This window comes from Ambystoma mexicanum, chromosome 10 (genome assembly GCF_040938575.1).
Source record: "Ambystoma mexicanum isolate Mex_15411 chromosome 10, UKY_AmexF1_1, whole genome shotgun sequence".
Taxonomy (NCBI): domain Eukaryota; kingdom Metazoa; phylum Chordata; class Amphibia; order Caudata; family Ambystomatidae; genus Ambystoma; species Ambystoma mexicanum.
Window position 1 is genome coordinate 1,280,350,676 of NC_090932.1, and position 25,151 is coordinate 1,280,375,826.

General features: G+C 47.4%; 1 protein-coding gene across 1 annotated transcript in view; it reads left to right on the forward strand.

The window, feature by feature from the left end:
* The window catches only part of LOC138493320 (uncharacterized), a 46,706-nt gene extending 24,667 nt beyond the window's left edge, over window positions 1–22,039 (forward strand). Inside the window, exon 2 of the mRNA XM_069620396.1 lies at window positions 21,723–22,039. Coding sequence (XP_069476497.1) covers window positions 21,723–21,745 — 23 coding nt within the window. The 3' untranslated portion in view covers window positions 21,746–22,039. The remainder of the gene's footprint in view (window positions 1–21,722) is intronic.
* The last annotated feature ends 3,112 nt before the right edge of the window (window positions 22,040–25,151 follow it).

Below are 25,151 nucleotides of genomic sequence, written 5' to 3' on the forward strand. Positions count from 1 at the left end.
TTAATTTTTGCACCTGGAGGTATGCTACTTTGTCTAGTATTTTGAGAAAAAAGGGCACCCTGGTGATGGGCCTGTAGTTATTGAGAGATGATGGGTCCAGAGTAGGGTTTTTTTATAAGTGGGCATACCCACGCCTCTTTGAGGCAAGAAGGGACTTTGCCCGTGGCAAATGAGGCATTCACAAAGGCTGTGAGGAATGGTGCGAGTGGACTGGCGCATTCTTTGATGATATTTGCTGGGCATGTGTCACCTTTCCACTTGGATGGCTTAATGGATTTCATGATGTTAATCATGTCCTTTTCTTCAATTTTCATTGAAGGAGAAGGGAGCGCAGGGGTCCCTGGGTGGTGGTGGTGCAGATGTCGGGGGGGTTGTTCTTCAATGTTTGTCTGGATGATTCAATTTTGGTTATTTTGTTCAGCATGGCTGCTTGGATTTCGTTGCACCAAGTTTTGTCTTTGTAAAAGCTCTGTGGTGTGGGTGTGGGGGTTTCTAGGTCCCTAAAGATGGAGAATAACTCTTTGGAATGGGATTGCGCTTCTTGGATTCTGGTTTCAAAGGAGGTGGTTTTTGCTCTTATGATGGCTTATTTGTATTCTTTGGCAATATTTTTGAAGTCAAGTTTTGCTTTATCGGTTTGGGTGGATTGCCAGAGTGTTAGGGCTGCACGTTTCTTGGTTTGCAGTGCCAAGAGGTCGCTGGTGAACCAAGCATTGGTGTGTCCTCTAGGTTTGGTTTTTAGCATTTTTAGTGGTGCAATGTCTTCAACTGCTGCCTTGATGGCTTTGTTGTAGGTGAGTGCCAGGATTTCTAGATCTGTTGAGAACGGGGGTCTGAAGGCGGGACCTGATAGATAAGGTAAGAGACTTTCTTTGGTGAATTGCCTTGAGCTTCTGGCAAGGGTACATGGCATGGGTGGTGCTGGGATAAGTTTGTTCTTGGCAGTAGGGATTCCAAAGTGGATAATGTGGTGGTCTATAGAGTGGGACATATGGCTTTAAACACATTTTCAGTTCATCGGCATTGTGAAATCCTTATAGGTACTTTTACAGTTGAAAGAGGGAGAGATAGTCAGAGAGAGAGAGAGATCATAATAAGCAATACATACATTTATTGCAAAAATATTCTTTTCTTTGACATTGTTGAATTGCTATTACTCCGCTAGTGTTTATATCATAGTGTGATGTCACTCTGTTACTTCATTACGGGGTTGCTGTTTCTGGCTCTCTTTGCTGTGGTGTTTCTGGTACTACACTGTCATGTGACTTCCTGACATCAGACAGATGAATCCTGTATTTCAGGCCCTTCAACCTTCACTGCTGAAAGAGTGCAGTATATTACTTCATAGGGGCCATGAAATCTGGACTGTTCCATCTGCGTACAAAACTGCAGACATATACTAGTTTTCCCGGCATTAATGGGCTTGATGTGCTGTCTGCTGAGGGCGTTGAAGTGCCTGTCTCATTTTCTCTACTAAATGGTGGGGCGTTTAGTTTCAGTATTACTCGTACTGCTCTTGTAAGCTGTGTGAGGTATTCTTTAAATTCCTCTCCCAGCACTGTAGCACTTCTATGGGCGTCAGACATTCTCCTCACTGGGGACAAGGGTGTTTGCATTTGTCGCCCAGTTACTATTTCATGGGGGGACAAATGGTGGTCCTTTATTGGCTGGGTGCGCAGTTGGAACAATGCCAGTGGGAGCCAATAAACCCAGTTTTTCTTAAGGGTGTGACATAATTTGGACAATCTACTTTTGAGGAGGCTGTTGATTTTTTCCACCACTCCGTTTGCTTGCCAGTGATAAATCAAACACATTTTATGTTTTATCCCAATAATGTGGTCACTTGTTTAAAGAGGTAATTCACAAAATGTGTCGCGTTGTCAGAACGTATGGCATCGCAGATGCCCCAGCGTGGGAACACTTCTCTCACTAGAAATGTCTGGGTGAGTGCAAGGTCCAACTTCAACCCAGCGAGAAAAGGGGAAAACCACCACAGTCAAGTATCTAGCCCCATTACATCTTTCCCCCATGTCTGCATAGTGAATGAGCAGTTCAAGGAAAGGTCCAATAGGGAGGGGCAATGTTCCTAGCAATGTTCTAAGAGTCATTCCGGAACTAAATATTTGGCATGGTAAGTAAATTTATTGATGTATTCCTGGAGGTTCGGGATGAGCCAATCCTCCTGGATGTCTGCCGCAATTTGTTGTTTTGATGTATGTGCTGGAAAATGTAGCTCTGCAAAAGCTATTTGTAATAGTTCTACAGGCATTCCTACTTCCTTCTACTACCTTCCCTGTTGTGTCCTGTCTCCAGAGGAGGTCTGTTGATGACTGTGTGCCCCCCTTTTTGCCCACAGTTCTTGTTCGGATTGTGGTGCTTTTTTCTGCAACTCTATTATTTGTGCCGTGGGGAGAGAATTAGAACCGCTGTCTTTGGGCTCCTCCGTTCATTCTTTCATTATATATTCTGTTGCCAAATGAGTCTGGAAATATGTTGCTTGTTTTGCAGCGGTGTCCACCGCCGCATTTCCTAATGATACTTCGTCTTTGTTATTGGTGTGGACTTGGCATTTCACCAGAGCCACTATTGATGGCGCTACGAGTGTATCTATTAATTCATGAAATAGATCTGCATGTTGCACTAGTGACCTGTCTGCTCTCCTGAACCCTCTCTTCCTCCACCTAGACAGTCCAGCATGTACCGTAGGGGTCACATATCTTTGTCTGTATATATTGTCACTGCACACCCCTTTGCTGCATGGAGGGCTTCTATTAATGCAACCAGTTTTGCTGCTTCAGCCAAATAATGCATGGGCAATTTCTTTTGTATCAGCACCTCATATTCTCCTTCTTCCAATCCCACTATCGCGGCACCAAAATGCTTTTCACCAGTTTCTGGACAAATATATGCTGACCTGTCTACAAAATACACCTCTCCTTCACCCAAGGGATTTTCACTTGCTTTGGGAATGTCGTCTCCTTCCCCCCTCATAGCTGGAACAGTCATGTACTTGCATATCTTCTAATGTGCATGGCTCTGTGAGGAATGTAGCTGGGCTTACTGTTTTGCAATGTATCACATGAACATTTGGGCTTGAGATGATGATCTCATAAGCAGTAGCCCTCTGTGTTGTGAGTGTTTATTTTTATCGCTCAAGTATGGCAAACAGGGAATGTTCAACAAATAGTGTAACTGAGCACCCCATCACAATTGTGCAGCTCGTTTCAATAGCAAAAACGGCTGCAGCAAGAGCCTGTCTGCGCGCAAAATGTCCTTGCATCACTGAATCAAGAGTTCCACTATAGTGGCTAGTGGTTTATGGGCCAACAATGTTTTCTGTGTCAATACTGCGGTCATCAGTGTTCCGTTTCAATGTGAGAACAAGAAAAATTCTCACTCATAATCAGGTGTGGCGAGGAAGGGTGCTGTGCATATCAGTTCTTTTAATGTCATAAAAGCGGTGTGCATCTCGGGAGTCCATGTTATGGTCATGTTTTCTTTCTGTGTTTCTTTCAAAGCTTGCAATAGGGGCCGTGTGTACGCGGCATAATCTAGGATCCATGCCCTGCAATAAATGCATATGCCGAGAAATGTTTGCATGTCCTTCACTGTGTGGGGTCTGGTTGTCGTTCAAACTGTTGCTGCTCTGTCAGGAATTATTCTCTTACCATCTTTAGATATTAATTGGCCCAAGTACAATACTTCTGCGAACAGTACTGAAGTTTACTCTTGTATACCTTGTACCCCTTGTGGGCCAATAACGTTAACAAGGTTACTGAATCTTTTCTAGACAAGTGTAATTCTTCTCCTTCACTGCACACTAGGAGGTCATCAACATATTGAATGATGGTGCTTTGAACAGAGATGTTGTGGAGGTCTTTGTGCAATATTCTGTTAAAAATTCTTGGGCTCTCACAATATCCATGGGGCAGTCGACAATGTTTGTATCTTTTCCCTCCCAGGGTAAATGCTGTTAGGTATGGAGAGCCTGGATCGAGAGGCACTGAGAAAAAGGTATTGTTCAAGTCCACCACAGTAAAATGGGTGGCCTGTTTCGGAATACTGCATAAAACGGATGCCGGGCTCGGGACAAGAGGAAACTCCTTTTGAATAATATCATTAAGTGGATAGATTGCAGTATTACATGGGGAATTTGAGGGTAAAATAATGCCTTGTTGTAATAGTGTGTATATAGTATCTTTGATGCCCTCCACTGTCTCACTCTGGGCAACACTGCTCCTGGTTTGATCTTTATTTTGATAGGGGTCACTTCCTTCAATAATCCAACATCATGGGGGTTTGTAGTCCATAAATTAGGTGGGACCAATTGAAAATCTTTGTCACAGAAAGATGGAGGTGCACTGACGATGGCCATGAGGGAATTAAACACTCCTCTTGTTTGCACCATTATGTCACAAGGCATACATACTTCTAATATTATTTCACCATCAGTGTCATAGTCAGTGAACAGCTCTTCATCAGTTAAATCACTCAAGTCTATGTTTCAATCAATACACAAGACTGTCCTCCATTCACAACCATTAGTGTCCAGTCCAATTGCCACAATATGTTTTTCAGAAACCTGTTACGCTCACCTGGTCTCTGCGTAGGCGTTGGGGCACTGTTACAGCCCTCCCCGAACTTGAATCACCCCCTTCAGTCCTCTCCCTCCGTATAAAAGCTGTGAGCGGTGGTACATGGTGATACTGCTCCTGTGAATTATGGAAGATAAGCTCTGCGTCCTGCTAATTCTGGCAGGGGCGCGTCAAATGGGATCTAGTTCCTTCACTGATCCCTGATAAGGATTAGCCCAGTCCAGCTGCAACTATGCTTCTCCTAATGATTGGTAAGTCTTTCTTGAGCTCTTGTGATGCTGTTCGTTCTGTTTAATGTTTTTATATGTTGCTCATATTTATGCCCGCAATAATGTCTCTCTTCTGTTTTCTTCCCTTAGATGGAAATGCAGCCTCAATGCAGCTGTGAGACGCGAGACGCGGCCGGATGGAAGATGGATGCTACTGCAATGTTCGACAGCAGGTAAGTGATGGTTTAAGGAAAGTATGGCAAAGTGCAACCTTAAACAGACTCTTTTTTCGATGTCTACCCTTGTCTTCTGTTTTTCCTTGCAGGCACTGCTGTCGACGATATAGCGTGTCGTGCTGCGGTGCCAAGATGAAGATTTCGGCGTTCCGGGCAGTGTAAAGATTTATACTTGGTTTGCCGAAGAGATGTACAGGTAAGAACAGCTTCCCCCAGTTGGTAAGTATGCTGGCAGGAAGCAGGATGTGCAGGAAGTAGGCTCTTCAAAGGTAAGTCTGACCTCAATCGATGGTGAGCGTTACGCTGCTTGCAAGTGCAGAATAACGCAAAGCGTTTGTCTTGAGGATCGGGGCAGCTTATATAGCTGTGATCTTGGGCACGCCCATTAGGGCCAGCTTACCAGCCACACCCTGCCATCCCTAGAGAGTGAGCATGTGCGAAGGCAATCCATTAGCAGCCACACCCAAGAATACACTTGGGGCTGCTTGATGGATGGAATGTTCAAGGTCAATGCATCCTGCTTAATGGATGGAATGTTCAATGCATCTGAAGTGCTATGTCCATAATAAAACTGTTACTCACCACTCCGAAATAGGCCGAAGATGCAGAGAAGTGACCTTGGAGATGATGGTGGTACAAGAATCGATATTCAGCCTTCCATCCCAGCTCCCCTGTGTACAAGACTCAGGCTTCCTCAAAGAGTGGCTCTTTTCCACAATGTACCTCTCTGCTGTTTCAGTTGGGACAGACAGAGGTGTCAATTGAATAAAAGAGCGGGGAGAACACACACCGCCAATACCAATGCTGCAAAGGAATACAAAGATATTAGACAGTGTTGAGGTAAATGCAAGTGATTAGACCATTGAATTAAATGGGCAACTACCTAAATAGGTATTGGAGTGGAGCTTCCCCGGGGTGGATCTACAAGGAATAACACAAAATGAGTGGAAATGGTCTAATTCAATATTGGTCCCAACTATATATAGAATTGATAACAACTAACCTTAATAAGGATATATTGAGGAAAGGAATCCAGGAAACAGAAGACAACGACAGGAGAAAATAACAAACAGGGATGTTAGTATAGGGAAGTAGCCCCGGATGGCACGAGGGTCGCACTAGTGCCGGGTTGGTGCAATTTTCAGGAAAGCATTTATATGCACTTAAGGACAATCTCACAGGAAAGTCACTCAATGTCCCAGAATCCAACAGAAGACAAATATCCAAACAAGTCGTGGAGATAAATAGTAGCAGAGATGGGGATAGCCAATTAAGTATGTACCTGAGCACACATGTATCCAGAGTAGCTGTAGAAAAGTTCCAGATAGTCGACAGCAATTTGGTTCCGAGTGCAGAAGTGGCAACCTGGAATGAAGTACCGCTAGAGACAGAAGGGAGCCGGATCCAGTAACGTTCCGAGTCAAACAACCAGACGAGCACGACAGGAATAAAGGAGGAGACGAGGCAATCCAGTAGTCAGGCAAAGGTCAAAACCAGGAGTTCAGATGAGGAATCGTGTAGGAAGACACAAAGAAGTAACGGACAAAACCGCGTGTAGCTTGTAACGCTAATTAGCAGCAACGAGCCCCTTGGAAGACAGTGGTTTTATAGTCGTAAGAGGGGCGTGTCTTGCCGTACGTCTTCCACGTACAAGACGTGTCAGCTGACCCGGAGTCCGTCGAAGTTTGTACAGATGCCATGGTACCCTGTATCTGGTCCATAGAGGAGCTTGTAAAGAAGTCGTACTCTGCAAGGAGGCCCGCGGGGAAGCCTGAAGTGTAACAAAAACCTTTTTTTTGTTAAATGGATGTTGTTTACTTTTGTTCATGAGCCTGGTGCCAAAGGTGCCAGGACAGTGTCCACCCAGGTCTCCTGTGCATGCAACCCCTGCCTGCTTGCGCCCCTGACTTTATGACCATGACAAAACCTGAGCCCCTTGCAAATCAAGAAACAAAACGGTGCTGGGCACTATTTCGGGTGTTGCTACTGGGCAAAAGACAAAATCAGAGGGCACTCTCCAATCCTTACATGTAATCTCTGGCACCACTCTTGCTAGTACTTGTATACCAGAAATGAACATGTCTGCATTAGTTGGTACCCCTCCGAACAACTGCCTCGTTTGCTATTGTTTGTATGAGAAGCATTGCCTGCATGGAGCTACCCGGGTGTGGGTGCCTGTATTGTTGTTTACTACCATACCCCTGTATGTTCTGATAATTAGCTACAGGCCGGATAAGACAATCCCTGGCAAAGTGTCCCCACCTTCCGCATGACCAACATGGTCCAGGGCCACCCCCCTTGGTCCTTGCCCTATGTAACCATATCCACCCCTCCTCGCGGTCCACGATACCCACCTCGTCCTCTTGCTGGTCTTCCCTGCCATTGAGGTCCTGTGTACCATACCTCTCCACCCTTTTGCTCTTGCCCATTGTTTATCCACGTAGCTGCCATTCTGGCCGGTAGTACTAGTGGGCCCTCCCCTTCTTCTCTGTGTCGATCTGAGGGAGGTGTAGCAGTTACCGCCGCAACCTTCACTAACTTGCTCTGTACCAACTTTGCTTCGTCTGCTAATCTTCCCTGTGCTATTTCTTTTTCCCTCTCTTTGATCGGTCTGCAGTGGTGTACTATAATACTTTGTATTTCTGGCCAACCCTTGGCTTCTATCTGAGCACTTTTATCAAGGGCCTTCTATAACTCCTTCAGAAGGGCTTTTTTGATGATGAAATAGAACAGGGAGGTGGATTGGTCCCACGCTACACCCGTCTCCGCCCGCCACATCTCCTGCATCCGAAGAATGAACTGTAGAGCCTCATCCTCGTCCCCCATAGTGCATTGCATTACCGAATGTAAATCTGGGGTGTCAGGGAAGGTCCTCCGCAGTGCATCCCATAGCTGTGCTCGAACATTGTTAAAGGATGCCCCGTCATGTCTGTCGTTACGCATGGTCACTGCTGGGAACCCCACCTTCACCCATACTGAGTCAGCCTGATCACCTACTGCCGACACCAAAAGGCTTTTGATATCCCCTATTGCCAAAGTCACTTGTGCTGTATTTTTCTCAAATGTGTATATCCATTTCCCTGCTCCCCCCGAGAGTGGTGGGAGGGCTTTTGATATGTTAATTTTGTTCATCAGTGCCCAAGGGACATAATGGGGTCGTCCCGCTCCCTTGTGGATGAGAGGCATCTATAACTTCGATCTCACCTTTCCTCTACATACCGTCACTGCTTTCTTTTTTGCCAATGCTATTCTATTACAGAGCCTTCCCTCCCATCTTTCTTCCTCTACTTCTGCCAGTTGTGGAGTTGCCATTTGATCTGCTGAATACCTCCCACTGCTCCTTCATCTGACTCGTCAAAGTCGCTCCACCATTCCCCTCCCTCTCTGATGCAACGGTGTCATACCCCACACTTGCTGTTTCCCCCTCTCGCTCTATTCTGTCATAAAGCAAAAAGCAAAACAACAGGAAACAGCTAGTAGCAGGCACTGTGGGGGCCTATTCACTCAGCAGATGCCATCTTTGTCCTTCATGTAGGTGTACCAGGTGTGGCAGGCTGGCATCTGCTGGCAAAAGGCACAATGGACCCACTACCAGGAAAAAAGGGGGAAAAGAATTACAAGCCCCAGCAGTTGGGGACTAAGAACTACAATTGCCAGCAGCCCCGGTGCCTCCTACACATAGGAAAGCAGGCACACAGAGCCTGCAAACTTGCCGTGCGACGCCCAGTCCAACGCCCTGACTCGTGCGCATGCACAAGGACTGCACGCTTGTTCGTGCTCGACATCAGGAGAAGCTCCTGCCTGGCGAAACACATTTCGGGGCCCAGCCCTTGCTCGAAGCAGATCTTTCAGGCCCCGCAGGCCTAAAAGATAAGTGACAGTAAGCAGACGCTTGCTTGCCGAAAACAGAGCATGCTTTTAACTCTTGACTGATTGCATGCCAGTGTTGGGACAGGCACAGGAGGGATTCCGGTTTACTGCAGAGGCATTTACCGGAGCATTGAAGGCACAAGGGAGTCCAGGCTAACACAGCGGTCACACCGGAGCACTAACCGCATGCAGAATAAGCTTGCTACTGTTTAGAACTCATGTTTGCTTCTTGATCCTCAGCGAGAACGTAACGCTTTGATATACAAAGAACACACACTAATTGTTTCCCCTTTGCCAGTCATAGACGCGGCTCACAGGACTTAGGAGACTGCAGACCCGCAGATTGCAGGGACGGCTAACAGGACTCAAGAAAACAGCCCAAGCTTAGTGCTGGTTTTCTTTATAATACAACGCTATGTACTGTGTTCATGTGTAATGTTGTTTAGCTACTAGACAACAGTGTACAGGTGATATTCTGTGTTCGTTAATCCTCATGTTTAGTTCAGTAGCACTAAGGCAGGCGCTCCAATGTTCGTAGTATCTCATGTTCAGTGGCACTAAAGCAGGTGCTTACTAAATTGCCTCATACAGGGGCACAGAGTTTAGGTGCCAAGTCCGTGAGCTGTATCAGGGGGCTGAGATAAGCACTGCATGTGTTCTATTGGTGACAACCACATCTTGGGGATAACTCAGTGCTGATATTAACTGAGTGGTAAAGCCTCCGGTGGGGGTGTGCATGTATGAATGTGAGTGCATGTATGCAAGAGCATGCATAAATAGCAGAAGGTGCTGCAAGAACTCATCAGCACAGCGTACCAGCACCACGCCAGCTGGATAGGCTCACAAGACAAGAGCCAAGGAGCATGTTTTCCCTACAATCCCCCTACCTATCCATCACCTCTTCCTAATCATCTACCCGGTGTACCTACAACCCTCTACCCATCCAATCCGTGGACCCTAACCCTCTTTCCCCGTGGGGGTCGCGGAGGCCTAAGTAAATGCAATTCTAGGCACCAAGACTGCCAAGGGGAGATAGGAGTTTGTGCTGCTTCTGCGCTGGACCAGGATTCGTTGTGACAATTCAAACTGCTTTAATCAGGGCACTGTCTATTCGGAAAAGGAAGTCCCCAGACTTCCATTCATCCTCCGGTAGCAAGGACAAACTCTTTAGTGGGGGTGGCAACTGTGTTTGCCCTCCCCCTGTAGCGGCAGTGTCGTTTCACACAATGTTCTCAATCTGGATAATTCTGCTTCAGTATTTGACATTAATATTTCTAAATCTTGTGTCGTTGGCCCTGTGGGGGCAGGAGTTGTGCTGGATGGAGCATATAGACCTACGGGGGCAACATTGGTATTTGATGTAATTACAATATACAATCACGCAGCTTGATTGGGTTGGGCCACCAGCACCGTATGGATCCATAAGGGTTGGTCTAATGTGATTGGCGGGAGTTTAGATGTCACTCCTCTGGCACGTGGGTCAGCTGGGCTCATCCTTGCGAGGTGAAGGTCAGACCAGCAAAATGACACTTTCCCTGACTAACTGATCTTGAAAAAACCACATTTTAGAGCATGAGACAAATGACACTCATAAAGTCAAGTAGGAATGTGGGTGTCTTTCAGAGGTCATACGCAAGTTATGGGCAGAATCATACACTATGAACCCCCGGTACCCATAAACCTAAAATCCCTGTACTGGGTGCCCACCTTGGAGGTTTTGATCTATCTAATGCCTCATGGTAAGAATAGACAAGTGTTATGGTTAGAAGAAATATCTATGGATCTGGAGTTGGGGCTCTCGCATTAGGTCACTACAGGGGTCCAGATGTGTATCTGTATCAAAGAACATAGGGACATGGGTCTGGTAGTTTAGAGCTTTGCAGGGGGGTCAGAAGGGGGCTCTGGCAGGTTAGTGGAGACAAATGGACACTCAGGCGGGGGCCTGCTCTGGTCTCACACAGTGCAGTGAGTGCATTTGTTCTGGGACGGTACTAAAGGTTGCAACAATGAATGGCTGATCTTCCATGAGAACTGGGTTTGTGTAAAGCGGAGAGGAGGCAGGAGGGTGGGGGCTGGTGCTTGTGGTGTGAGGAGCAGTACAGAGGGAGAGACAGACATTTTAGAGATCATTTTCAGGCCTAGTAAAAGATGGCTTCAGGCGTGTTGCTTAGAATGGAGTGGGTGCATGTTAGTGAGGCCTAATTATATGTTTCTATCGTTAGTAATTAGTTGATAATTAGCACAGACGTCAGTTGGGAGGAAGGGGAGACGTCTCACCCCCTCGACACAAGCGAGATCCATGAATACGGGAGTGGTGAGAGGGGCGGGATAGCTTACCTCTCTCCCAACAGGACACTCACAAAACTACGTCAGGATAGGACTATTGTGATAGAAGTGCCATATTGGAGGGATTGGGTTTGAAAGCACAATATGGAAATGTTCGAGGGAGAAAAGAGCGAAGATTATTTTACTGAAATAACCATCAGTCTTTTCTCCCCTGAACATTTCCAATGTGGCTCCCTGCCCCCACCCACACCCCCACCACACCCACCCCTCTGCTTACCTTGCAGGGCCGCCGACTCACTGTGTCCCTGCGGCGCCTGTTCCATTTCACTTCCGTGATCGGGAACTGGAGCCGCAGGGTCCTTTCTTTTTCTTTTGGTGATCGGCCGCGGGGGGACACCCCCGCATCCCACAGCACCAAATGCGTGATTTGGTCGAACTTTTCCGCCGCTCTGAATTTTTGAATGCCCAAAATTCAGCCAAATCACACATTTAGCCTTTTGGAGCGTGAAATCATGATTTCTAGTTCTGGTGGAACCTTCTACGGATTTCCTGCAAATGCTTCCAAAATGGTAGGATCTCCTATCAGATCCGCTGGGGAGGTATCACCCTCTGGTAAATAAAGACACCTTGATTTTGCTGGCTTGCAAGGTTTCTGGGAGAGATGCAGATTTCCAGGAATTTCAGAACAAGCTGCTAAACTCATCATGGAATATTGGACCCATCTAAAGCCAGGAACTAAACTAAAGGAAGGAGGTCATTTCACCCTCATGCCAGGGGTAGCAAAAGTGACAAGACGTGACCCTTGACTTCTAATGACATCACAGAAAGTGATGTCATTTGACCCCATCCCCAAGTGACATCACGGGACATGATGGCACACGACCTTCAGATGTGTGTAACACCTGTGTTTCCAGGCGCTCTCATTGCAGCCAGATATAAGAACCAAGGCACAGAGGGAGGTGAGATTTGTCCACGAATGCCATTTTCCAGATTCGACATGGAGTCTATATGTAAAACATACATAATGCAGTACTTGTAAATCATTGACCAGAATTTAGAATCAACAAAATTCCCAGATTATAAATGTATCTATAAATCAGCTACCACTACGATAGAAGAAACCTATTGTGCTGGTGTAAACTGAGGTCCTCTGTCTCTGTGTGCATTTATCTTTAAGTTATATGACTAGCAGCCACATGTTGTCCCCCACAACCCAGAGCCGAACTTAACACCTTAATGTTCTAGGATTTGGTACTTCAATCTTTTTTAACAGGGTGAGGTATGAGGAGGGAGGGGGCTGCACTTCCCTCAAGATTGGGGCTCAATGCATCTATGATTTTCAGAGCTCTAAGTGCGAGGTGCGATATTCAATGACCCCCCCCTGGATCCCAAGGACCGGCACATGAACGAAGCTTCACACAAAGCCCTTTCCAAGAAGGATTTTGAGTGGGGAGGGGTGGGTCACTCCATGGCTCTCTCCCTTCTGAGACTCTGTGTCCAACACTTATTTTCCTATACAGTGTTGCTCCAGAGCAGGGCCCTGGTCGAGTTTGTGGCCCCTCTCCACCATTCACATCATACTCGAATGCGTACAAGGTGAGTAGAGCCCAATCAATGGTGTAGCACAAAATGTAGGGCGCCCCCTGCGAGCAATGCTGAGGGCCCCCAAGCTCCTTAAGAAAACACAGGGCACATCAAACCCTGCGTCGGCCCAGACCACCACGTGTGCGCAATGTCCATGATGATTATGCCACTGCAGGGGCATGCACTACTCCAAGTGAAAGAAGTAAATATGTTTTTAATCAAAGCTTAAATGATTGGGGGGCGCTATTGAGCCTGCATCCAAAATGGCTGTATCTGTGTGAGCTCCCGGGGGACCTTGCGTGAGGAGCGGCTATCCGGGACCCACCGGTGCCCAAGAGAACTCAGCAGCTGGCCCAGCACTGCGAAACATCCCGACGAGCGATGGGGGGAGTTTCAGCTCCGAAGACGCCAAGGCTCGGAATAATTGGAAGGTCGGAGTAGAGGCGGTAGGCCTGGGTGCGCGGCTCGTAGTACCATCTATACGAGTGCTTGTGCGTCGCCCGGGTCATGGCGAGTGGAACCGCATTTCAACTGAAAGCAGTCCCGCTCAGCCAGGTGCAAAGCGTGTGAACAGCCGAGCCCCTGCTGGAGTGTGCAAGAGGAGCAGAGGAGCGGCAGGCTGCAGATAGCGGAGCCCAGGAGACCAGACAGTGCCAAGAGAAGAGAGAGGCGGTCTCACCGACCCCCAGCGGGGGAGTGGTACGGTGCCTCTGACAGACACCCACGGTCCTGCTTGGGAAGGAGCCGAGCCGGGGGGCTGCCCCATCTCTGCTTGGAGTTGGAAGGGGGGCCAGAGTGGGGTGGTCTGCAAAACGCAGCGCATTGGGATCCAGACCGCTGGCCGCGTGGTCCTGAGCCGAGCCGGTGAGGGGGCAAGTCCATCTCCAGGCCCCCGTGGGAGGAACGTGGCGGGGCGACCGCGCTCGCAGAGAGGAGGCGGGGCCCTCTGGTGAGTGCCTACACAGACGCAGGACTGTGCCCCAGGGGGGAGCGACCTCGAGCCCGGGCGGGGGGCACACAGGCGCGAGGTGCAGCTCACATCAGTGTACTCAGAGCCCACCCCCGGTCAGATAAATAACTGAAGACCGCCTGACTGAACCCTCAGCGACTCCCTATATGTTTGGTCACAACGTGGGCAGATGTCCCCATTACATTCAGCACTGGAGGTGGCCGAACCCAGGTTGCATGTGGGATCAAGCGGGGGCTCACTGCGTCCTGCACTGTACCGGCATGCAATAGTGGATGCCATACCGTCCATGCCCTCAAGCCCCCAGGCAAAACTCAGAGGGCTGCACATAAAACGTAGTCTACAAGAGAAGGCTCTGCACAGGGGGTAGTGCAGTACATGATCTTTTATTGACTGGGTTACGTTTTAAGGACCTCGCTGCAAGCACCAAGGGGGGAAATTTACTGAAGCTCCTGCCAGAAGGGTGATCCCGGAGTGTTCCGGTCACAGTTGAATTAGAAGGCCTCGGCACCCCCGACCAAATAAAACAAAACAAAGGGCAGTGGACATCTTCCGCACCGGCTAGCATACAGGAGAAAAGTGGGGGGGCACGACAGCTGCTTAATTAGTACCCCCACACCGATTGTATCATTCCCCTTGAACTCCGACACTGCAGAGATTGGAAGGCAGAACCAGGGATGGTTTGAATCAGAGCACACTGCCACCATATCCGAAATAAAAGGTGCAGCTAGACTGGCGCTGAACCCAAGACGATCATGCTGCCACCTACACAAGGATCCACCATCGCGGAGACACTTCAGCACGAGACAGGAGGGGGAAGGACCCCTTAGAAAGTTTATGGCAAAAGGGAATAAGAGGCAGACCCGCCTCCCATTTATCCAGAAGGAAGGCTTGCGTAGGGAAAGTAACATACAGACAACCCTGGAAAAGACCTCCTCGAAGTCCACCTGCAAACCACAAACCATGGCAGATGCGGGGTCGGGCGCAGATGCTCCACCATCAGAAATGAGTCTAGTCCTGGCAGAGTTTAGGTCAGGCTTCGCCGCCATCAATTCAAAATTGGACGGGATGGCATATAAGGTTGAAAGAATGCAGGAACGCATCGATAAAGAGAGCGGCAGAACCTCTGAGCTCGAAACCAGATTCAGCACACTCGAGGACACTAGCACCGCCACGACACAAGTGGTGCAAGATCTGCAATGAGAAGTGAGGGCCACTAGGGACAAGAATGAGGACCTCGAGGTGAGGTTGAGAAGGAACAATATCAGGGTGGTGGGGATCCCGGAGACGGTCTTGCAGCGGAACATGGAGATGTTTATGGAGACATTTGTGAAGGACGTTCTACATGGCCCAGAGCTATCATCACAATTCCTCGTAGAGAGGGCACACCGGGTCTCAAGGGTAGCCCATGACCGGGACAGAGCCCACGACCAGTGATCGCGAGAATTCTAAACTACTGAGACCGCAATGCGATTCTGCGACGAGCAAGAGAACTTGGGGACCTCACGTTTGAGAACACCAGGGTGTCCTTTTATCCGGACTTTACGCCATCTGTGCAAAAGGCATGAATGTCCTTCGTGGCAGCCAAGAGGGAACTCTGAGAGCGAGAAATCCAGTACTCCATGCAATATCCTGCCAAACTGCGGGTCCAACACGATGGGAGGGCCCACTTCTTTACAGACCTGGAGGCAGTGCACCAGTTCATTGAATCTCTACCGAAGCGAGTAGCCTAATTGGGCCATGTATGTAAGTACTCATGGAGGGATCTTGCCGGACAGGAGCTGCCCCTGTGAAGTGAGATGGGCCTCGGCAGACAGCGGGTCAGACAATGACTGCGAATTGGGTGGCACTGATGGGTCTTATTAATCCAAAGCTAGATATGTAACGGATCAGCCAACCGCATATGAAAGTTATGTTTTGCTTTATGCCCTCCTCTCGGGGTTCAAAGAGGCGGGGGTCAATTGGGTTGCGGCATCCAGCGCCCCCGGGCCGTTGCCCATGACAACGTGGTTTCAGAGGGAGCAAAGGCGGGGGGATCCATTCACTGCTGGTTGGGGGTGGGCAGTGTGGGTGGGGGGGTGTAGTTGTGGTTCACCCTCCGGGGCTAGGGGCTGGGGGAGGCGGGATGTTGTGGTTCAAGAGGTTGCCCAGTTGCCAACCCTATGTTATTTCAAAAAGGTTCACATCTCTTCAAGATGGTCAAAGGTCAGCCCATTGTAGCACTGGGTATGCAGGGTGCAAAAGCCTATCTCTTCAGCCCTCATCCGAGTGCTTCCACATAGGTGTCATTATAGTTGGAATGTGCAGTGGCTTAACAACCCGCGGAAGGTCTGCAAAGTAGTGCAGTATTGTGAACGACACGAGGCGAAGATAGTCATGTTGCAAGAAACCCATCTCAAGGGGAAGGGAAACGAAGGAGTGGCCATAAGCTAGGGTAACATTAAATATTTCACTAGATATTCTGCATACTCCGCAGGGGTGATGACACTAGTACACAAGTCAGTGTGGCTCCGGGTCAGTTATGTAGTAATTGCCCCCGAGGGGAGGTATGTCATCGTGTCTGGATGTGTGGGCGCCTTGTTGCTCACGTTAGTTAATATTTATGGGCCAAGCGTGGACAAACCTAACTTTTATCACACCTTACCAGGACACTGCCAAAAGTACCTCCACACTAGTATAGTGTGGGCGGGGGATCTTAATGTAATTCTGGACTCGTCCAAGGATAGAACTGGCACGACAAAAAGTTAATCCAAACCTGCAGAGGCCGTATTGAGAGCTATGCCCACTCGTGACTTAGGAGATGTATGGAGACTGTTACATTTAGAAGAACAAGAGCTTTCTCATCACTCCACAGCTCACAACACATCCACACGATTAGACTACATCCTAGCAAGCCCCTACCTAGTACACTGCACAGATGAGTGTGTGCTACTCCCGAGGACCCTCTTCGACCACTCTCCAGTGCTGTGGTCCATACACTTAAACCTGGAAGCTACCCGCTCTCACTGGAGGTTCAAAAAGGCAGCCGTATCGGACATAGTGTTTAAAAGGGAGATACTTAGTATAATTCAGAACTACTTCCAGGAGAACCAGGGCACGGTGGCGGGCTGTGGGAGGCGTTTAAGGTGGTGTTGAGGGGTGGGTGTATGTCGCTGGAGCTAGGGGTGCTAAAACTGATCCATAGGCAACTACATGAAACTGAACTTGAAATTAAAAGATGGGAGATGGAGGACGACAGGGGAGCATCCCGGACACACTCACTAAATTGAAAGAGGGACTGGACCCCTTCAAAGATCTAGCTGAGCAGGAGGTTACATTATTCACCCAACCAGTGCTTGCCCGCAGATACGGGGAAGGGGGTAGACCAGGTCAGCACCAGCGGCGTTGGTGCGGCTGGAAAAGGGTTGTAGGGAGATAACGGCCGTGAGAGCGATGGAGGGAGAGGTTGTGGTGAAGCCGAGTGAGATTGCAGATGCATTCTGGAGGTACTACGAATCTCTCTATGAGTCGAGAGCTACACCACCGAACTCTAAACCTTTACAGTATATCAGGGAGGCTGACCGCCTGAGGCTTAGCACGGAGGCTGCCGAGGTACTAGCGGTCCCCATCACGGTGGACGAGAAAATGAGGGCGATACAGGCCCTTCCCTCCTCCAAAGCTCCGGGAACAGACGGAATGACTGCCGAATTCTATAAGGAATGGGGCCCGAGGTAGTGCAACACATGCTGGGGGTGTGGGAGGAGGGGCTGGCGGAGGGACATCTCCCCATACGATGTGTGAGGCAGTGATAGCGCTGATACTTAAACCAGGCAAAGACCCCCTTGACTGCTCCTCATATCTCCCAATCTCACTTCTAAATCTGAACACTAAAATCTTTGCCAAAATTCTAGCAGACTGTCTGCTTCCCTATGTTACGCAAATCATCCACAGGGACCAATCTGGGTTTATCCCGAGGAGATCGACCTCTTTGAACCTGAGATGTGTGTTCGCAATACTGGCACAGATAGACCCCAAGATACAGGCGGTAGCAATATTGTTAGACATGGAAAAAGCGTTTGATTTTAGTTGAGTGGGATTATCTTTTTGAAGTGCTGTCTCAGATTGGGGTCCCGGCCTATTATTTAAAAGCGGTGCGTCTACTATAAGCAGGCTCTAGCACCCTAATAAATGTGGGTGGTATGCAGTCCACCCTTTTCAAGTTGTGACGTGGAACCAAACAGGGTGCCCCCTGTCGCCCCTACTCTTTGCAGCCGCAATCGAAGTACTAGCGGCTCGGCTGCGGACGTTCCACTGTCTCAGGGGTTTGGCAATGGGGGGACCAATGAGCTGGTGTCATTATATGCAGACGATGCGATAGTCTACATCAAAAACCCAGATGTCAATCTCACACCGCTGACACTTGAAATACCAGAGTTCGGGGTAGCTTCCGCGTTCAGAATAAATCACTACAAGTCCCAAATATTTCCCCTAAATGAGGCTACGGCATGCCCACTCAATACAGAAGGTTATGGATGGGAGCAATCGGCGGTCACGTATTTGGGGGTGAGGATCAGTAGACACGCCCACTCTTTGTTGGAAGACAACCACAAGAAGTACCTACATACATTGAAATCAAGCGTGGACAGATGGTGCAAGCTCCAGCTCACACTAATGGGTAGAGTCGCTATAGCTAAAATGGTGGTAATCCCTAAACTCCTTTACTTGTTCCAGAACATCCCGGTCTGGCCAGCGGTGTGCTACTTCCGGGAAGTGCGCTCATTGCTGATCAGACTAGCATGGCACCCCAAAACCCCACGTATAGCCTGGGAGACACTGACCCAGCCATGGGAGAGGGGGGGCATATGTGCCCCAGATGTAGAAGCATACTTCCTCGCCGCCCAGTTGTCATTTGCTCAGTTCTGGATGCCGGAAGCACCAACAACACCACCCATGCACATTGAAAGGAGCTCTGTGTATCAGGCCTCTCTCCAGGGGGTGCTGACATCGGGCACGACAAGGGACAAATGCATATTCAACCCGGTAATGTGTACGGTGCATGCCTGGAAACGCACTCAACCAACATATGCTAGTATTCCCATATAAGAACATAATAATGTTCACTTTGAGATGTTTTGTGTAGTATCATTACTGGCATTAGACACAAAGCTGGCTCTGCCAATATATGCCAGTACTCCTATGTAAGAAAATACTTGCGTTGGTTTGGCCATTAAATGTGATGTGTAACATTAAGAAAACATGTCCAAACTGGTTCCAATGTAAGCCAGCCTATACCAATAAGAACACTTATCATCCTTGCTTCATCGTAGATGTTCAGTTAATAAAAAGTCATGTTACAGTAAAAAATATACAGGCCGCTTCACCAAAACGTCATTCTAGCGAGGTAATACTACTTATCATGCTTGCTTTATCAAAAATGCTGAGTAATAAATGTCACGCCACAGTAAGCAATGACTAGACTGGCTGTACCAAAATGTCATTCTAGCCATGTAATGACACACATGAACTTGGCTTTGCCCTAAAATACCAGTAAAACATGCAAAGTCAATAAAGGATGTGTTAAAAATGCTCTAGTGATCCCCAGTCTGCCAGGGCCTTAAACACTCACAAGCAGGCATCCCCTTTGACCCATCCACACATCTCCTCTCACATTCATTCACACTTCATTCACCAAACAGGCATGCACCCACCCACACAGAATATTCACACACACACAATTACATTCATACCCATTCACCCACCAGTCACACAGCCATACACCTTCTCTCACATACACTTACACTGGCACCCACTCACCCAGAACATGTACACACACACTCGCAGTCCTACTCACCCACCATTCAGTCACCCATAAACCTCTCACGTCCACTTGCACTGCATTTTCCACACAGGAACGTACCCACACACCCAGAACATTCAAACACACACTATCACATTCCTACTCGTTCACCCACCACTCACTGACTCATTTGCCTTCTCTCACGTCCAATGACACTGCATTCTGCACACAAACACGTACCCATCCAGAACATTGAAACACACTATCACCTTCATACTAATTCACCCACCAGTCACTCACTCATACACCTTCTGTTACATCCACTCTCACTGCATTCTATACACAGGCACACACCCAACAAACCAGAACATTAAAACGCACACACTATCACATTTCATCTCATTCACCCACCACTCACTGACCCACAGCACATACATACATCTGACATGCACTTCACACATGCAAAATACACATCACATTAAAATATAAGCCTTCTCACCTGTTTGTCCAGCTTGAGTCTGCCACTCGAGGCCACCCTTGGCTCCTCCGTGCTGCTCACAAACAGGAACCAGGAAACTGGGAGAGCTTCCTGCTTCCTGTATATGAGCCATGAGGGAGCCGGAGGAGAAGGGGTTGGAGCTGGACGTGACATTCCTTCTTGCACTGCAAGCCCCAGCCCAGCCTTCACCCTGATGGGTGAGGACTGTGCCGGGACACCCTCAGACCTGGTATGGCGGGCCTCCACACCGCAAGGGCTGGGGGGACCCCCACTACTCCAGGAGCTTCAGTTTAAAAAAAACAGGGGTAGCAAGGGAGAACACAGAGATACGGCTGCAAACCCTGGTGACCCCTAAATGACATCCCTGAGCCAAAGTGCAGCATGGAATACATGGAGGATGTGGTGTAAGCAGACAGGTTTTCATCCAGTTTTGCTCCTCTGGTACAAGTTGTAAACTTGTTAGCGTTCCTCTCAGAGGAAGGTAAGGGGTCCAGAATTGTAGGTGTGTGGAAGTCAGCTATTTCAGCTGGTCATGCCTGAGTGGAAGCTACAGCAGTGTGGCGTCTTCCAGCAGATGTTTGTTTGCCTAAAGGGCATAAAGCTCTCGAAGCCACGAATGTCTTCATCGTTATCAAATGTGGATGTTATGCTGGATCTGTTTGAGCGTTTGGGCAGACAATGGGATGTTAAGTCTGACGTAATTGTTGAACAAGTTAGCTATTCTAAATTGTTTAATTTCATGCAGAAGGGTTTCCGATGTTAAAGCCCTGGAAATTGACAGAAAGTTTTTTTCTCCATAGTGACCTGTGATTTGCGTTTTCTGGGTACCATCACACTTTATGTGGTGAGATGTATCAAGGAATACAAGAGAGTGACAAATAGGCACAGACCACAAAGTGTGACTTAGCTGCTTATTGCACTCAGGAAAACATTTGGGAAAGTTTCAATGCCCATTCTGGCAAGGTTGGTCCACAGAGTGATGGCTCAAGCAGGTACAGATGTGGTTATATTTGGGACGCATATAGTGAGGGGAGCCATGACATCCAGTGCTTTTTCGGTAGGTGCTAATTTAGAAACCATTTTGAAGTAAGACATTTGGTCTATCAGCTCTACATTCGAAGGTTTCAAGCCGGTTTGAGAAATGGCCTCCATGTTGATTCAGAGCTTTGAATAAGCATAATGCTTGCCTCCGTTCTTGATATAGAATACCCAAACTAGAACAGTGCAGGGAGTCTTTATTCTAGTTAGACACTGAGGTGGCCATTATCCTGCCCTGGACAAATGGATCGGGGTCTATATGCCAAGAACAAAAGAATGACTTTGGGTTATCTGGCCACTGAAGGCAGCCCCTGCAAGGTTGGTCTTTTGTTCTTGCAACATCCTCCCGTTCCCTTTTGGGGGTCCCTGCTCCTTTGTCTGATGGGTAGCCCCATAACCTCCCGTCCCTCTCTGCCTGGACTTACCTGATGTGGGTCTTGGATGCTCCCTATCACAGTCTGCAGGCTATGTACCCAGTAGCCCGATGCACAGCATGTTGCACTTCTGTACGCATCTTTTTGTGTGTCTGGTTTCTGGATTCTCGTCCGGCAGACCTCGAACTGGCAAATTGGTGTGTATAGTTTGACCATAGTAGCTTTTAAATAGATATTTTTGTTCCGCCCCCTCCCCCTCTCTGATATTCTTTCTCTTTCTTTTTTCAGGGGAAGACCAGAGGGCGGGGTGAGGTGGCTGAATGTGTGCAGTCACCTGTTGCAGCAGACGAGGTTTCAATTTTGTCATCTGCATGCTGCTCCAGGAAGTTTACACTAGCCAAGTCTCCGAAGGTTATCGACTGTTGCACGAGCAATCCAGAAGGTCCATGGAACAGTTTGGTTCAATAGAGAAGATTCAGGAGCTCATCAGTTGGAGTAACTGCACCTATATATACTAAAGAACAAGTGGAGCTCTAACCAGGATGGGATGTAGGCTAGAGTGCAGGGACAGCATTTCTTGCTAGTAAAAAGGAAAGAACTACTCAGAGTTTTTTTGTGATGTGTAGTTCATGTTCTTTTTTGAGGGTGTTCATGTTAAGGTTTAAAAATATTTGTTTTTAAAGTGACTGCTGAAGAGTTTGAAGCAAAATAATGTAAGATTAATAGTCTGGGTATTCTAGTCTGGATCATCTTTATTGGAGGGTGCAGTGAACATAATAGACCCGTGGTATCCAATATGTAGCTCAGACGCTACTTGGAGCATTGTGGCCACCAAGGAATAGCTTTATTGCTTTCTTAAGCATTGCGGCCCACCCAAAAGTCCCGGAAGAGCAAATGCATTACAGGGAGTACCCTCCGGCCCAAGATTTCTCCATGTTCACAGTGGATAGACTCACTCAGAGTGTAAAAGAGAGTGCCAACACAGCAGAAGGGACCTGCATGTATTTGGCACAATAGAAAGCATTCAGTGTTAAGGACAGTAAGAGACCAGGGGAAAACTGGGGGTGGAGGCTGAGAAAGTAGAGTCTGCGTATGCAACAAGCAGTAGTGAACGGGCATAGTCAGAGGCATAGTGTGTGCACATTTGAGAATGACAAATATCAAACTTTGAGATTGGTGATGTAAGCTGTTAGTCATTGCACAATGAAAGTAAAAGACTAAGTAACCAAGCATTATATAAAGAGAATGTTTTATGAACCACCTTTTTGTTTATTTTTAGATTCATGGACAGATAGACAGTTTGGCTATGTTCAAAGATTATTGAAATTTAAGAAGGTGCTACAGTTCGATTATAGGTTTTTCATAAATTGCACACAATATATTTATTATACAGTAACATTTGCACAATAACAGAATAACATTTGCATGCCAAAACAATACAATGACTATTATACAAAACTGCCAGTAATAACAGTCTTCCATTAATAACAGCCCACAACAGCAAACAGGCAGAAATTAAACAGAAAGTAACTCCAATACTAACATATGGTAGTGAATCAATGATAAACATTCTGAAGGCACGATGGATAGAGATTGAAGCCATATTCTGGAGGAAGGTTCTTGGCTTGCCCAAATCATACCCTATGCCAAGAATCAGGTTTGAGTTAGGATTGCAATCCTTAACCGCTTTAGTGACCTGGAAAATATTAGATCTATACAGGAAAACAGTGACTCCTGGAAATATACCAGCGATGAACTTCCTGCGTCATAAACAATCGGCCATAAATACAACAGTGATAAATGTGTGGAAAACATATTGTAAACAAAACGTCCAAGTCTTAAATACCACAGAAGAAACGCTCATAAATCGACTGCAAAAATTGAAATGGAAAATTAAAAGAGATGATTGGATAATGACACAAAAACTTAAATCTGAATACAAACTGAATATACATCCGGATATAGATATTAGGGCACAAAATGATCTGCCGCAATATTTGAAAAAAATGTCCTGATCGACAGATAAGGGACACCTTTTTAAAACTAAGACTTAATGTGTTGCCAACATGGGAATATTTGGCAAACACTCACCAAATTGGAAATCAAACAAACGTATGTAGATTCTGCAAGCTGGACAATCAATCTGAGTCGCCTTTCCATCTGATCATGGAATGTGCTGAATTGGCTGCTAAACGACAGAAATTTGCCAACATGTTGCCAGAAACAAAAAGAAATTTGGACGTTAAGGATCGATGGGCATTTATCATGTCAGGACAAGATAAACTGTGGATTATGAGAGTGGTGCAATTTTGGTTTTCTTTAAATTTGAATAGCACTGACTACGTTTTCGATGAAAGATTAACCACGTCGATATGGCCAAAGACTAACACTGAAATGTGATGAAATATTATCTAGTGAAAGGAAGCGCCCCCAATTCAGCACGATCCTCCCCGCAATGAGAGACAATAAGGGACTCTCCCGTAGTGGGAATAAGACCAAGACAGAGTGCGGGTGAGCGTAAGTGGGAGTTTATCCAAGGATAAGGCATGCAAAGAACTCTGCAACCTACGAGAGCGCTCTGTCTGACAATAGCAAAGACAGGCGTATTTCTAATACAGAAAACGTCATCAACACCTAAACACTATAGGGGGCACAAGTTAATTGGGATTGGGTATCGTCGACTAACTATAGGTGTTGCTGCAGCATGGTTGGTCTTGGCAAGACGACGTCACTGGTCAGCCTCGTGGGTTGGGTTGGGCCTGGCAGGCCGGCTTGAGGTCATCCGTGCGGTGTTGGTGCGCTGGGGCAGCCTGTGACAATGATGAATACCTTTCCTGTCTTAGTTGCCCTAGGCCATGCACACTGCAGTTATTCAGAAAATGACATTTACGTTCACTAATAAATTGTTCCGTAGCTTATCTTATAAAATAAACGCAACACATGAGGAATGCACCTCGTGAGAGGTCTGGTGGTTGTTGGTTGGGGTGAGATTTACCTGAGTCTTATTGACCGGTATTTTAGGTCGCGGGACGGGGCTCTGGGACCTGGGCCGAGTGATACATGTCTGTCTGCTGCGTTAGAAGTTATTATATAGATGGGTCTCTGTGTCTTGTCCCAATGATGGGGGTCGTCCTTACACGGGGTCAGGATTCTTGGGGGGGTTCGTGGGGATTTATGAGAGGGTGCTGGTAGATCAGTGGGTTCATCCGTGGGTTTATTACCGTGCTGTAAATAACACAGGTGGCGGGCTGTGGCCTTGGTTGCGGCGCCGGGGCCTCTGACTCTCTGAAGTAACGCCAGCTTGGTTGGGGGAGGTGAGGGAGCGCAGCACAAGTCTTAGCTTTTTTATCTGGCAGGCTTGGTGGGGTGGGAGAGGGAATGACCTTGCATATACTCACAAAGGTATTTTCCTCGTGCGTTGCTGATCAGTGAATGCAGAAGTTTTATACTGTTCTGCCTCATTTTAACGTTATTCAGACACACATATACATATATATATATATTTCATTTTCGTTACACATTTCTTTAATACAGTCGGTTCCAGTACCTTTTCATTACCTAACATTATGTTCACTACATTGTGTGCGTATTGTATGTACATTAGACGTTATACGAGGGATATCTAGGTTATGGCCTACAGAGATTGATGCTCGCCGCTTTGGGTGATTCAGAAAACATATATGAGTTCAAGTTTCTACATACTATTGAAAAACACTT